At 44.8% G+C, this 15,178-nt stretch overlaps 1 protein-coding gene across 1 annotated transcript in view; it reads right to left on the bottom strand.

Annotated features, from left to right (window-relative positions):
• poc1bl (POC1 centriolar protein homolog B (Chlamydomonas), like) overlaps positions 1-15,178 on the bottom strand; it is a 60,900-nt gene that overhangs the window by 33,806 nt on the left and 11,916 nt on the right. Inside the window, exons 2-4 of the mRNA XM_063185965.1 lie at positions 11,123-12,095; positions 9,034-9,248; positions 2,614-2,783 (exon numbers count right to left, since the gene is read on the bottom strand). Of these exons, the coding sequence (XP_063042035.1) occupies positions 2,614-2,783; positions 9,034-9,248; positions 11,123-11,317 (580 nt within the window). The 5' untranslated portion in view covers positions 11,318-12,095. The remainder of the gene's footprint in view (positions 1-2,613; positions 2,784-9,033; positions 9,249-11,122; positions 12,096-15,178) is intronic.

Here is a 15,178-nt window from a genome sequence, read left to right as displayed (position 1 = left end):
TGCTGTGTTGTGCTGTGCTGTGCTGTGCTGTGCTGTGTCTGTGCTGTGCTGTGCTGTGCTGTGCTGTGCTGTGCTGTGCTGTGCTGTGCTGTGCTGTGTCTGTGCTGTGTCTGTGCTGTGCTGTGCTGTGCTGTGCTGTGTTGTGCTGTGCTGTGCTGTGCTGTGCTGTGCTGTGCTGTGCTGTGCTGTGCTGTGCTGTGCTGTGCTGTGCTGTGCTGTGCTGAGATCCGCTCTGATTAGGGGAGGAGGATTAGAGCCCAGCTAGCGGTGGACAGGAAATTGGGTGCATTTCTCGAAAGCATAGTTGTTAGCCTGTTAGCAACCTGGGTAGTTGCCAACGGGAAATTGTATGGCAAACAACAAAGTAGCCAACATAGTAAGCGACTATCGTTTCGAGAAATGCACCCATGGTTTGGCGTGAGGCCATTGAGAGAGCTGGCCTGCAAAATGTGCCGTATTAATTCAACACTTAGGGAGTACTGTGGGACCAAATACACAGTAGAAGATGTTGTATCGACTCTCTTAGTGTTGAATTAACCTTAAGGGTACACTGTGCAGGAAATGGTCAAAAAAGGTACTGCAACTATGCTGCTCATTGAAACTGTGTTGGTTATTGCCAAATTTCATCTTTTCATGAAAGTTTACCAAGTAATAAACTAATATTTTCTAGTATGGCCTAAGTACAGTCATTTTTGCAGCTAAAAATGGCTATTTCTGGAAATTCAAAATGGCGGACCATGGAGAAGATCCCCCTTTTCATGTATGAAAAGTGCAATTTTTCCAGTCATAATGAATACCGAGAATTTGATGGTGGTGGTAAGTATTCATGAAAAAGGTAACATTAGTGAATGGGCAGCATGAATTCTGGAAATAAACAACTGAAAATCTCACACAGTGTCCCTTTAACCTAAGCCTGGAGTGACATATACGCTGCATTCAGGCTCTTGAGATTTGAGTTTTTTATTTAAAATGTGGGTATGTTAGAGCTGAATGAACACATTCAAATGCACAATGAGGGTCCTCACTTTTCAATGCAACTCATTTTATATTTTTTATATGTGCTTCGAAGGCTGAGATATTTGGGCTTTAATAGGCAGAGGGCACCTTTTCCCAAAAAGGGCTTAGGCTAAAATGGGTTAACACTGCATTTCCTTTGACTGTGTAACGTGGTGTGAAAGCAGGACAAGAGCACTAGATGGAGGAGCTGGAGGAGCCCCAACCAGGCCATTGGCACACGATGAATACACTAGTAGTGCCATTAACACTGGAGTGGAGTGACACAACACAACACAACACAACACAACCTCTCTCTTTTAATCTCTCTCTCTCTCTCTCCCTCTCTCTCTCTCTCTCTCTCTCTCTCTCTCTCTCTCTCTCCCTTACACACAAACTCTCTCACTTTCTTTCTTTCTTTCTTTCTTTCTTTCTTTCTTTCTCTCTCTCTCGCTCTCACACATACACACAAACACACTTTTTTCTTTCATTCGTTCTTACCCTCTCTTGTAGTCTCTCTTTTTTCTTTATTTGTCACACCCATTTTTCGTTCCCCCTTCTCTGTCTCTGTCCTTCTCTTTACTCTCTTCCTCTCATTGTTCACCCATCACCCCACTTACACCCCACGTTCTCCCCCCCTCCCCCCTCTCATTCTCTTGCTCAAACAATGACCCAGTCCACCCCCCCAGTCCCCTTGTCTGTCTCTTTGGACAGAGTTCAGCTCTCCTCCTGTCTTTCTGAATCTGTGTGCTATTGTTATGATTTAAGACACCCTGAGACTTCCAACTCTATTTTTTTACACCACCCTGTTCATAAGGGACCCCTCTGCCCCCTATGTTTTCCTCATTCCTTCTCATCTGCTGTTCTTACCAGACAAATAGACCAGCCGCGACGCGATTGAAGCGACAGAGAATGGCTTCTGTGCAGCAAGAGCGATACGAGCGATTGAAGCGACTAGCGTATGTCCAGGCAAAGCATTCAAACATTCCCATTGGTATGTGGTCACTGACCTCTATACAGCCATTGGCTGTCGCGGCTGGTCGCCGAACCGCGTCATAGAAAGTTGAAAGGATTTCAACTTCAAACTGTCGCTCTCGGCGTGCGAATCGCCTCTAGTCTCCAGAATCGCTTTTGTCGCGCGACTCAATACAAAGTCAATTACTTCCGTCGCTCGCCTCGCTCTTGTCGCGCTAGGTGTATTTGTGCGGTTACTTTCCACTTGGTTTCTTCTTCTGTTTTTGTTTTCCCCTGGCTGCGCGAACCTAGCTGCGCACAACTCAACCTCTGATTGTTGGAAACCGCTGTCGGTCAAAAAAATAGCTCACATGGTTGGCTGCCAGTGTCTTGCCCCTCCTCATAGCATCGTGTTTGCAAACACTGCGAACCCATGTATAGCATGTACCCCCCCACACACACACACACCCCCACCACACACACACACACACACACACACACACACACACACACACACACACGCACACACACAGCACCCCCCCCCCACCACCACCACCACACACACACACACACACACACACACACATACTCAGACACACACACGCAGACACCCCCCCACACACACACACACACACGCACAGTAACGCTCCTATCTCTGCTACTCACTGCGGTCGCTGTAGTCGTCGATGAGGATGATCTCCCGCAGCAGGGTGGCGGGCGTGCTCTCCAGCACGCTGTGGATGGTGCGCAGCAGCGTCGACCAGGCCTCGTTGTAGAAGGCGATGATCACAGAGGTGGTGGGCAGCCGACGCACGTCAAACTGCTTCACCCGGCACCTAGGAAACAGGTTACCTTACATTACATTACATTACTTTACATTACATTACATTTGGCAGACGCTTTATAACCAAAGCGACTTTCAAAAGAGGACATACTGTAGATCACAGAGGTGGTGGGCAGCCGACGCACGTCAAACTGCTTCACCCGGTGTCATGTCTATATGAGCGACCCGTCGAGATGTGATCCTTTTCGCTACTGAGCATGCGCACGCATGCGCACACCCGCGCGGCGGTTTTCGCGGGTGATTGCCCATCGAATTGTGCGACCGCAGTTTACAAACTCGAGATGTCAGGAAGGATCATGCATCTGAGCAAGCGGCGCTATTATGTCATCGATAGTCTAGTTATAGGCCTATTCATCGACTGAAAGTTACGATATGGGGTAAAAACGGCAAATAGCGTGCATCACAAAACTGTTAATTGTGATATTAATTTGATGGTGGTGATGTTGATCTAATTTGATGGTGGTGATGTTGATTCCTTGTGTAGTCACCACCGACTGTCATCGGCTGATAGTCACGATAGGATCCCCTGAGACTGTCAACTTTACTGACTCAAACTGTATCTCCTGAGGTTACCACCAATCATCCATAGTTTAGTTAGCCTATAGCCTATCCACCGACTGTAAGTTACGATATATCCCCTGGGGGATAAAAACGGGAAATAATGTGGATCATCCAGCAGATCATACACCTGTGTAGTGACTCAGACTTAACTTGGTTCTCCAACCCAGCAACGCTTTTTGTAGCCTACCCGTAATTATATCAGGCCTACTACATGCATTCTCAGTTTGGAAAATCTGCGAAATAGCGTGGCCTCGAACATTTGCTACTTTGTTGCCTAATCATAATCGCTCACACACTGAGCCTCGAACATTGTAACATCGATCAGAAAAGACTATTTATGTAGAGGAGGCGTTCTCATTGCAAAATGGAAAAAAATCGCCAACTCTGATTGAGCTGTCAAAATGCGCCCTCCACCCTTTTCACTCAAGAATTTGAAACGAGTCGACTGCATTGTAAAATGCCTGAACATGGACGCTACTGTGTGTGTGTGTGTGTGTGTGTGTGTGTGTGTGTGTGTGTGTGTGTGTGTGTGTGTGTGTGTGTGTGTGTGTGTGTGTGTGTGTGTGTGTGTGTGTGTGTGTGTGTGTTGCGCGAAGGCAAAAATGGAGAGAGTGACAGAGGTGTATTTATTAAACTCAGCACGAACGATTGCACACCCCTGTCTGTGAAATAAATAAAGTAGGCCTAATGGTTATTAAAACAGTTCTACGTGGACCAAGGTCGATTGAAACGTCTTCCACGGAAAAGCAAGGTCGCTCATTTAGATGAGGCAGCGCAAATTGATAGAACACCACTATCAAATAAGGCTACCGGTCGGTCATCTCGACGAGGCAACATATCCCGACAGAACACCGGCACCTGAGAAGCAGTCATGGCTCAGTGGTTAGAGTGCTGTGCTGGCCTTTATATCAGAGGGTTACAGGTTCACATCCCACCCTTACCAGCACCTTCATCCGTGGCTGAAGTGCCCTCGAGCAAGGCACCTAACTCCACATTGCTCCAGGGCCTGTAACCAATACCCTGAACCTAAATAAGAGTAAGTCGCTTTGGATACAAGCGTCAGCTAAGTGTAATATTTCTAAGAAACAGGTTACATGACATTACATTACATTATATTACATTTGGCAAACGCTTTATAACCAAAACGACTTTCAAAAGAGGACATACATAATCATTGCCAACAAGTAGGAGTACATTGTGCATTGAGTATGTTGAGTGCATGGCATGCATCGCAACACCAATATTTGTGGGGGAGGGGCAGTGGCTCAATGAGCTATGATGGCATACCCTTACTACGCGGGAGACCCGGGTTCGATTCCGACCCGAGACCCTTTGCCAAACATTCCCCTCTCTCTCTCTCTCTCTCTCTCTCTCTCTCTCTCTCTCTCTCTCTCTCTCTCTCTCTCTCTCTCTCTCTCTCTGTGTCCGTGTACATGCACGTGCATGTGTTTGTGTGCATACAACTTAACTTCAACAAAAAATCCCAAAAGCAATCAAACCAAAACTGTTCACTGATCATAATGACGATGATGAATGAATCAATCAATGAAATATTGCCATCTTTGGCAACATAAACCTTTGATATGTTCACCAGTGTGTGGAAATTCTTCTTGTTGCATTAAAGATACATGGCTGTAAATAGCTGTCATTAGTGACCAGATATATGGCCTCAGCTTTGATGTGGGACCAGTGGGACGGCATCCCACAATGCTGGTAAATCACACACTGAGTGTGAAGCAGCAAGGGAACAGGTGAGAAACTTGCTATGAGAGTGCGAGGCCAAGAGAGGCCCGAACGGACCAATCACAACGGGCTGCAGCTATGACATCACAAAGAGACTGGAGCCAGAGCTGGCCTGACTGACCAATCGCAGCCCCATCTCTAGTGATGATGTCACAAAGAGCAAGGGGCCAGAGATGTGGAACCTTGAACGGCCTCTGGCCATAATGGCAGCGAATTAAAGAAGAGGAGGGGGAAAAAAACATCACACTGAGGCAACACATGCCAGAGAAGACTTTGCAGATAGCTAGGAAACAGAGAGAGAGATAGAGAGAGAGAGAGAGAGAGAGAGAGAGAGAGAGAGAGAGAGAGAGAGAGAGAGAGAGAGAGAGAGAGAGAGAGAGAGAGAGAGAGAGAGAGAGAGAGAGAGAGAGAGAGAGAGAGAGAGAGAGAGAGAAGAAGAAGGGAGGGGAGCAAGGGAAAACAGTGAAAGTGAAGGAGGGAAAGAGTGTGTGTGTGTGTGTGTGTGTGTGTGTGTGTGTGTGTGTGTGTGTGTGTGTGTGTGTGTGTGTGTGTGTGTGTGTGTGTGTGTGTGTGTGTGTGTGTGTGTGTGTGTGTGTGTGCAAGCCTGCAAGCCAGAATGGCAGTCTTGCAGAGAGGATGCACCCTTTAAGTAAATAAGGGCAGGCTTGAGAACTGTTAACTGAAACTGTTAGTGTTATCACTCAATCTGTTGACAGTAAAAACATCTGATTAATAGCCAAGTAAAACAACAAGTTTCTGCAATCTACAAACTACAATCTTTTTCACAAAGAAATACCGAAGCTAAAGAACGATAAAAGGAAGTTAGAAACTGCCGACTGATTCGGATAAGCAGAGAGGGAACCTTCTACCACTCATTAGAAAACGTTTTAATCTGACGGAAATAAACAGACCATATCATGGTGAGAAGAAAGGAATAATTATGAATTAATAATGATACTACTACTCCCTAGTCACTCCTTGAAGCTAAGTCAACACTTCTTAAGAGCTCTAGGCCCAAACCTTCTGATGTTCCAATGGAGACAAACATTAGAGCGCCTTAAACTAGCTCAGAGGAGTATTTCCACTAAACCCTACCACCAATTCATCTTGTTTATCTCAATGGGGTTATTCCCATACCACGGGTAATGCTTTACAAAAAAGCAGGCTCATTATTGCAGGTCTGGGCTTATTACTAGGCAGAAGGAGCAATTACTTCCAATACACATAACAGGGACCCACAAAGGTACGGAGATGAGCGAGGAGGAGGGCTGGGAAGGTGGTGTGGTTTATTCAGAGGCGATCCTACAAAGACTGCCCCCCTGAAGCGATGTGAGAGGTACGATAGTTGGTTGATTAAATAAATAAGGATACAACACCGAGTCTTTGCTTCATAACTGAAAAGTGAGAAAATGCAGGAAATGTGACAATGTTATCTAATTCAACACTTAAAGATAGTAGGAACAACACTACAGTTGTGAGACTTAGATTTGACTCTCTGAATGAACACTGCCAACTTTACTGTGAGTCCCAACCGCAGCAGACAAGCTAACAGCAACCACAGGAAACGGGCGCCACATAAATAACGGGCGCCACTGCTGAGCTATATGCCAGCTTGACAGGCAAAAAGTGACACCATATGAAGTCGACACCCAGGGGAATCCAAAAACCCCTAGCCTGCCTGCCTGCCTGCTGTGCGATTCTTCATTCCATATTGAGCCCACACCCTGCAAGCTAACAACATGACACAAATATGGACTCACATCTCCTCAAAGATGCTATAAAGCAAAGACAGATGACGCGAGAAGCTACAAAAACAGGGGAAAAAAGCGCTAGATTGGAGGGCTGCTGCGTTAGTCTTGAAGTGAAGGCTGAATTTGCGCTTTTTGGAAATACATAAGATCATGAATTGAAGAGGAAGTATCCAAGTATGGCCTTCATGATGGCAGCACCATTAACAGAACAGGCTCCATGCCAACCAGGCCAGCTGAGCCCACCATGCCAAGGAAGCAGAGGTCATCATCTACCACATTGCAACGCCTGACTCGACCCTACAATGCATCAGCCAGCTGGGTGCTTACATAATAATAATAATAATAAAAAAATATTTTAGGCCTGTTTGCATTACAATGGAATGCTTTTAGGGTGTACTGCACAGAACCTGAGCATTTCTTCAAAGTGTCATCGCTACCCATCATCTTACGGCCACCATCAACCCATCAACCCAGCTATCTGCCCATCACTTCCACCCCGTCTCCCTCCACTCACTCCTGCATGTGTGTTCTTCCTGTAAGTGGCGCTACAAAGAGATGCAGACGGAGACACAGTTATTTATAACCCCCAACAGTGGAATGCTTTTAGGTCCAGTACAGTACACTGGAGAGCCGAGCTTAGCAACGTACAATATGTCTTCTTCCATTCCACCGGCCACCTAGCCTGCTTATCATCGAGGTTCAAATCTCTTCGAGACTTGGTCTGACTCTGACCAAGAGCATAACAATGAACATTTCGCAAACGGCATGGTTGACCTGCCTCCGTTGGTTTGCTTATGGTTGTTTGCTCACTGACAAAGTGGGAGGAGTTCCCGTATTTTCGGGAACTCAGAAAGTACTTGCATTGCTCTTGACCTGACTAGTTGCAACGCTGAAAGTGTTGCGTCACTAGGAGGGCGCAGCCTGGCTACTGGCCACCCTCCGCTAATTACCATGCCAACCCATGGGGCATCCACGGCCTAACGGTTAGGGAGGTGTATGTATTACGTTCATTATGTCTAAAGGTTTAACTCAACACTCAACACATTTTCTTTTATTTAAGACATGACCCTTTGATGAGGACGGAAGTAATACCGTCGAAACATGTCAGGTAAAAGATAAAACTTGTACATGTCTTAAGTAAAAGAAAAACGAAAGTGTTGGGTTAGGGAGGTGGTCTTCAGATCCTAGGGTGATACGGTTTAGATGTCCACCTTTACAAATAGGATGGCAGTGTGTCCCCTAGCCTCACTGTCTCCAATACCACTGTAATAATGGTAAGTGGCTTTGGATGAAAGTGTCAAGCTAAATGTAATGTCACCCGCCCATTGTCCAGTCAGTTACTCCTGCATGTGGTTGGCCTGCTTACCGGAAAGCAGCTACAGTAGGTGTAAAAACCCCATGTCAGTGGTGTAGTCTACGTAGAATGCAGAGGTATACAGAGTATACACACTTCAAAATTTTAGGGGTTTCAGTATACCCACTTAAAATTGATTGATCCATTATTTAGAATAGTACAAATATATACAGTATAGCCACTTCAAAAATGCTCAATATACAGTATACCCACCACAAAAAGTAGACTACACCACTGCCCCATGTTGGCCATGATCCTCCACCAACACACCTACCTACTCACACTCACAGATATGTTGTGAGTGTGTGTGTGTGTGTGTGTGTGTGTGTGTGTGTGTGTGTGTGTGTGTGTGTGTGTGTGTGTGTGTGTGTGTGTGTGTGTGTGTGTATGTGTGTGTGTGAGAGAGAGAGAGAGAGAGAGAGAGAGAGAGAGAGAGAGAGAGAGAGAAAATGTGTGCACATGTGTGTGTTTGTGTGTGCATGTGTGTGTGTGTATGAGAGAGAGAGAAAGCGAGAGAGAGAGAGAGAGAGAGAGAGAGAGAGAGAGAGAGAGAGAGAGAGAGAGAGAGAGAGAGAGAGAGAGAGGGAGACAGAAAGAGAGGTCGCGTGTGTGTGTGTGTGTGTGTGTGTGCATGTGTGTGTGTGTGTGTGTGTGTGTGTGTGTGTGTGTGTGTGTGAGAGAGAGAGAGAGAGAGAGAGAGAGAGAGAGAGAGGTTGTGTGTGTGTGTGAGAGAGAGAGAGAGAGAGAGAGGAGAGACAAAAAGAGAGAGAGAGAGAGAGAGAGAGAGAGAGAGAGAGAGAGACATAGAGACACACAGCGACTCCGCCACTCACTCTGCCATGCGGTTGTCCTGTATGTGTCGGTGCAGCGAGATGCGGTCGGAGACGAAGATGTTGATGGCGTATCTCTCGATGCTCTCCTCCTGCTGCTTCTTCTCCTCGTCCGTCAGCGTGAGCCGCGTGGCCTTGCCCCACTCCCCCGGCGCGTTGGCGTCCGCCGCCGGCTTCACGTACACGGCCCGCTGCAGAGCCTCCAGCTGCTCCCGGCTCTGGAGAGGAGGAGAAAGATGTTGTTGTTTACACATATGCGGATAATTTAGCACAGGTATTAATTAATCAATTTATGTGTAAACACGTATAAACAGCATGTGGATAAATATAAAACCACCATTGTGAATGGTGCATTTAGCCCCCTAAAGAGGGGGAGAGGATTAAGTTCAGGTTCAAGTTGGTTTTGTCAATTTCTTTCCATGTGCTGGTCATACAAAGAATTGAAATTACATTTCTTACTTTCCCATGAAGACATAGACATAGACTCTGGACTCCAGAGACGCTGTTTACATATATGTGGATTAGTTAACGAGGGTATTAATTAATCTGTTCATGTATAAATACAGCATGTGGATAAATCAAAAACACCACTGTAAATGGTGCATTTCAGCTCCCTGAAAAGGATATTTTTAAAACCAGAGTTTTAAAAGGAGATTTCTTAGACCAGTGGTTCCCAACCTTTTTCTTCAGGGACCCATGTTTTTACCATTGTAAGCTTTGGTGACCCAACAGCGCGAGTGTCGAGAGGGAGTCACGATACCCTCTGTTTTCTGTGAAAACTCATTTTAGTTATTTTATTCCTCAATTCGTCTTAGGTCAAATATAGAATATTTTTTTTAAATGTAACACTTACATTTTGTTGCTTCTATGCATATATATGCATAAATGCTTTGTCATTCATTCAACATGGGCTATATATGGTACCCCTTAAAATCAGAAGAGCTTCGCGACCCCCTGCAGATCTCTGGTGACCCATAGGTTGGGTCCCGACCCATAGGTTGGGAACCACTGCCTTAGACTATTTTACATGTATACAAGAGGTGTGGTAACACTTTATTTTAGGGATACATCTATTAGCACTAATACATACAATGTTAATGCCTGCATAAGTAACTTGTAAGGCATGTACTAAGCAAACGCTAAGGCCTACTAGGTCTTTACTAAGGTTAAATTGGCAATAAATCCCTCCCCATTCCCTCCACATGCCTAACAAATGTTTGATTTTGCTTTGTACATACCTTACAAGTTACTTATACAGGCACATTGTATGTATTAGTGCTAATAGATGTATCCCTAAAATAAAGATGTTGTTGTTTACACATATGCGGATAATTTAGCACAGGTATTCATTCATTTGATTATGTATAAACACATAAACATTGTGAATGGTGCGTTTTAGTTCCCATAAAAGGATATTTTTAAAACCAGATTTTAAAAGCAGATTTCTATGTTTCTATGACTCGTTTTAAATGTACACAAAAATATCCACATATGAGCAAACAGCATGTAAGTGCCATAAGATAAAACCACAGTGCTTTCGTAGTATTTAATATGTGTTGCTTTTGCCAGCTATTTAAAAAAAACACCCAGGGGTGAGACAAAATACTATAACACTCCAAGTGGAAAACTTGTATAAGTCAATTGCACAAGTGGTGAAATACTTGTATGATCAGTCTGATTTTTAAATGAAGTTTTAAAATTTGAAATTCCAAAGTTTCGGAATTCAAGCAGTTCAGGTCATAAGGTATGAGAAGCAGGGATTCCTTTCCGTGTTAAAAAGTCAACATACCTAAACCAAAGAAAGTATACATGGGTTCTAAATTTTTGTTTTCCCCTGGCTGCGCAACCCTGGCTGCGCACAATTCAACCTCTGATTGTTGGATACAGCCGTCGGTCAAAAAATTTGCTCACGTGGTTGGCTGCCAGTGTCTTGCCCCTCCTCACAACACCGTGTTTGCAAACAAAATAAACCCATGGTTGCAATCACGTGCACAATGTGGAGGAATGTTATTTCCCACATTATTGGAGCTCATGCCCATTAACCCCCAGACTGATTTAAGTGAAGTGCATTTGTTTGTTCTGACATACATACCTCACGGGCCTCCACCTTCAGCCCTCCACCTCCTCCTCCTCCTCCTCCTCCCCCTTCCTCCCCAGCCGCGCCTCCCTCGCCGGAGGAGGTGTAGGAGGCGGTGCGGGAGATGAGGAGGTAGGTGAGCCAGATGAGCCAGAGCACCATGCCCGTCTTGGCCAGCAGCGTCAGCTTGCGGGACAGCCGCACCCTCATGATGGCGGCGGTGGTGGTGGTGGTGGTGGTGGTGGTGGTAGTGGTGGTGGTGGTGGGACTCAGAAGAGGACAAACTGGATTGAGAAAGTATGAGTCCTGACAGATATTACCTTCTGCATGTGCTGCTAACACAGGTGATTTATAAATTAGCTCATCTGAAGGGGTGACTGAAGCGGTAGGTTAATTGGGACCTGCTTGTTCATTGAATTGGTTTAGGGAAATATATGGCAGGGTTATTAACTTTCTCAACCCGGTATGTCCAACTCTAGTGGTGGTGGTGGAAGTGAAAGCACCGGTGGTGGTGATGCGATGGTGACAGCGTGGCTTCGACCTTGACCCTGACCCTGACCTTGACCTTGACGTTGATCAACCTTCCTTGGCCACTCACTCAGCTCCTGTCTTGGCCAGCAGGGTCAGTGGTGCACGCTCATTTCAAAGATTTCAAGATTTCATGATGGTGGTGGTGGTGATGGTGGTGGAGGAGGCACTGGTGGTGATGGTGGTGGTGTGATGATGGTCAGCTCCCTGGTCAGTGCATCCTCATGATGGAGGAGGTGGTGGTGTGATGGAGGAGGTGGTGGTGTGGTGGAGGAGGTGGTGCGATTGAGGCTGTGATGGTGGAAGTGGTGGTGCTGGTGGTGGTGGTGGTGGTGGTGTGATTGTGGAGGTGGTGGTGGTGGTTGTGGTGGTGGTGTGATGGTGACAGCGTGGGGGCTCGACCTTGGCTGACCTCCTGCTGGCCAACTCACTGGACTCCTGTCTGCCTCTGGTCAGCTAACTGGGGAAGAAGAGAGGAGAGGAGATCAAAAGAGTGAGAGAGGGAGACAGATGGAAAAGGGGGAAAACGAGTGACAGATAGAGGGAGAGAGAGAGAGAGAGAGAGAGAGAGAGAGAGAGAGAGAGAGAGAGAGCGGAGGGGCAGCGAATATGGAGACAGAAGGAGAAAATGAAGGCAGAAGAAAGATAAGAAAAGAAAAGAAAAGAAAAGAAAAGAAAAGAAAAGAAAAGAAAAGAAAAGAAAGTGAGAGACAGAGAGAGAAATGTAAAGCCCAACAACATCCTCACAGGCTAAAAACAAAAACTTAACTCTGAAAGTAAGTAAACTCTTGCCATGCAGGCAGGCAATAAATCAGATTTCAGTCCAATTATCCTATTTACTCTGAATAAAATGTCAGATAAACTCAGTGATTTAGAATAATTGGACTCAAGACAGAGTTTTATTTGAACAGAACTGCAGCGACTCATGAACAACAAATAAACACATCACGTCAGCACATCAAGAGAGGCTGTGTGATGACACACAAAAAAGCAAAAGTTGATTGAGTAAGACAGTCGCTATTTTTCACTCTTGAGCAATTGCTTTTTGTGTTCTTTGAGCTTCATATTATGTGACAGAGAAAGAAAGAAAGTGACAGAGAAAGAAAGAAAAAAAGACAAAGAAAAAAAAGCTTCAAAACTCAAGGAAGCTTTTTAGCACACAGAACAAAGAACACAACAGTAAATAAGAACACCATAGCAACAACAATGGTATTACTACTGCACTGCAGTTGCTTGAAATCAATCAATCAATCAAGAATGTGTACAAGGACCATGTGCAATTAAAACATAAATGTTTCCATTGCATGCATCACACCAGATTTAGCCTTGGGCTAGTTTTCATCAGTAGTCCTTGAGATTAAAGATTAAATAGTATACAATAGAATAATAAAGTAAAGCAGCAGTCAAAAACAAAATGAAAAAATACAGATAAAAACAATAAACAAATCACTCATGTCCCCTGTACCCCCCCACCCCCACCCACACAACCACCCCCACCCACCGAAACAAAATATAATAATATTTTTGAAATAAAAAATAAAAACTTTTCCCATAAGACATTGGCATCATTTTGTGTCAATGGTTACAGGTTTGGGTCTCTTTAAGAGCATATTTAAGTTGCAATTCAAAGTTCTTGAAGGAGCCACAGCTCTTCAGGTTACCTGGAAGAGCATTTCATTTTAATGTGGCCTTAATGGACTGCCCGAATGCTGTGCGGTAGGATGGTATACTACAATCATTAACTGATGCAACTCTAGAGGATGCCGATGTTTTCATGGGTAACACTTTCTTTTACATGCTCTACACAAGCGTGTCATATCACCATCATAAGAATGACATGATACAACAACCTGTCACGAACGCGTGTCAGCAACATTAAAGGGACACTGTGCAGGAAATGGTCAAAAAAGGTACTGCAACTATGCTGCTCATTGAAACTGGGCTGCCTATTGCCAAATTTGATCTTTACATGAAAGTTTACTAAGTAATAACAAATATTGTCTAGTATGGTCCAAGTACAGTCATTTTTGCAGCTTAAAATGACTATTTTGGGAAGTTCAAAATGGCAGACCATGGAGAAGATCCCCCTTTTGATGTGTGAAAAATGCAATTTTTCCAGTCATAATGAATACTTTGAATTTGATGCTGATGGTAAGTATTCATGAAAAAGGTAACATTAGTGAATGGGCAGCATGAATTCTGCAAATGAACAACTAAAAATCTCACACAGTGTCCCTTTAACGAGACATTGTACTGTTGTCACGACGTGTCATTCAGTTTTTTGGAACCCAAACGATGTCAACTTGACATTCCAAAAACAGAAATGACACATTATGACAACTCTACATCAATAATGTGGAATTATTGTCCCTGACATGTGACAAGTCATCCTTATGACAGACACATGACACTTTTATATAGACCATGTCCAAGAAACTGCTACCTGAAAGCAAAGGTGAGAGTAAGTGTCGTGACTGTTTCCGCTCCATTGAGAAAACATTTGGGAAATTCCAGCTGGCTATTCAGTTCAAGTGATGCGTCCTAGTGCACGTCAATGGAATTCCAGAGCTGGTTAAAAACACGATACCCAACAGCGGATCCTGCCTCGTGCACCGCTGTCTGCCCTTTTCCAAATCCCTCCGTGATCTGGCTGACTGCCTCCGCAATTTGTAACAGACGCGTTTCAGCGTGTGCCTTCTTCAGTGTCAGCTGAAAAATGGAGTTGAGCATTTGGGCCAGCACCATAGCTGGATAGGCCATAAGGCATACAGGGCATTTGCCCGGTGGACTGTTGATGACTTTGGCCCGGTCCTCCCCCCCAATGCAGTGGTATCAGTCCTCATGCCGCTACAGCTGACCCTGTCCGAGTCAGATTTAAATATTCATTTTGCCTGTTGGGGTTAAAATAGTTCAAAATAGATGACTAAAAATGTTGTCACAGGCTTCATTGTCTCTCCCAATGTCTGGCGGACCAGTCTTGACTGAAAATGCCCGGCCTGCTTTTTTTGTCTCAGACCAGCACCCTCACAATGTATTTGAATAAGAGTGGGGCCTGCTCCCAGCAGAAAAAAATGACTTACTGTGCCCTCATCCACCCTCCTCAACCCCCCCTCTATTTCTTCACTACAATAACGTTTCTTTCCTGCATCTGCTATGCTACGGCTCTAACCCCATTCTAAGGCCAGCAGTGTTTTCATTGGCCGCAAGTAACAGAGATATGGCTATCTATTCTATAACAAAGTTTGTTTTTCATAAATGTTACCCATCCAACGACAGCAAAGTACAGTACATTTGAATACTAACACTGAAAAGTGAAGGGGGAAAACGGTTTCAATGTTGTCATAGTGTCGAGTCAAACATGTAGCAGCTACTGTATATAGTATTGCCAAGGCTGTACGTACTTTAAACATGAAAATTGGTTTGACAAGACAAACGAGGTGTTGTAAAGTCCATTTCCAGTCTAAACTCAAACGTTGGCATAACTGCCTTTTGGCTTCACTGAGCACCAATGAGTAGTGTGTTTAAGTTATTTGGCTCAGTGGG

This window comes from Engraulis encrasicolus, chromosome 20 (genome assembly GCF_034702125.1).
Source record: "Engraulis encrasicolus isolate BLACKSEA-1 chromosome 20, IST_EnEncr_1.0, whole genome shotgun sequence".
In the NCBI taxonomy this organism is placed as follows: domain Eukaryota; kingdom Metazoa; phylum Chordata; class Actinopteri; order Clupeiformes; family Engraulidae; genus Engraulis; species Engraulis encrasicolus.
This window is presented reverse-complemented; position numbering and strand designations above follow the sequence as displayed.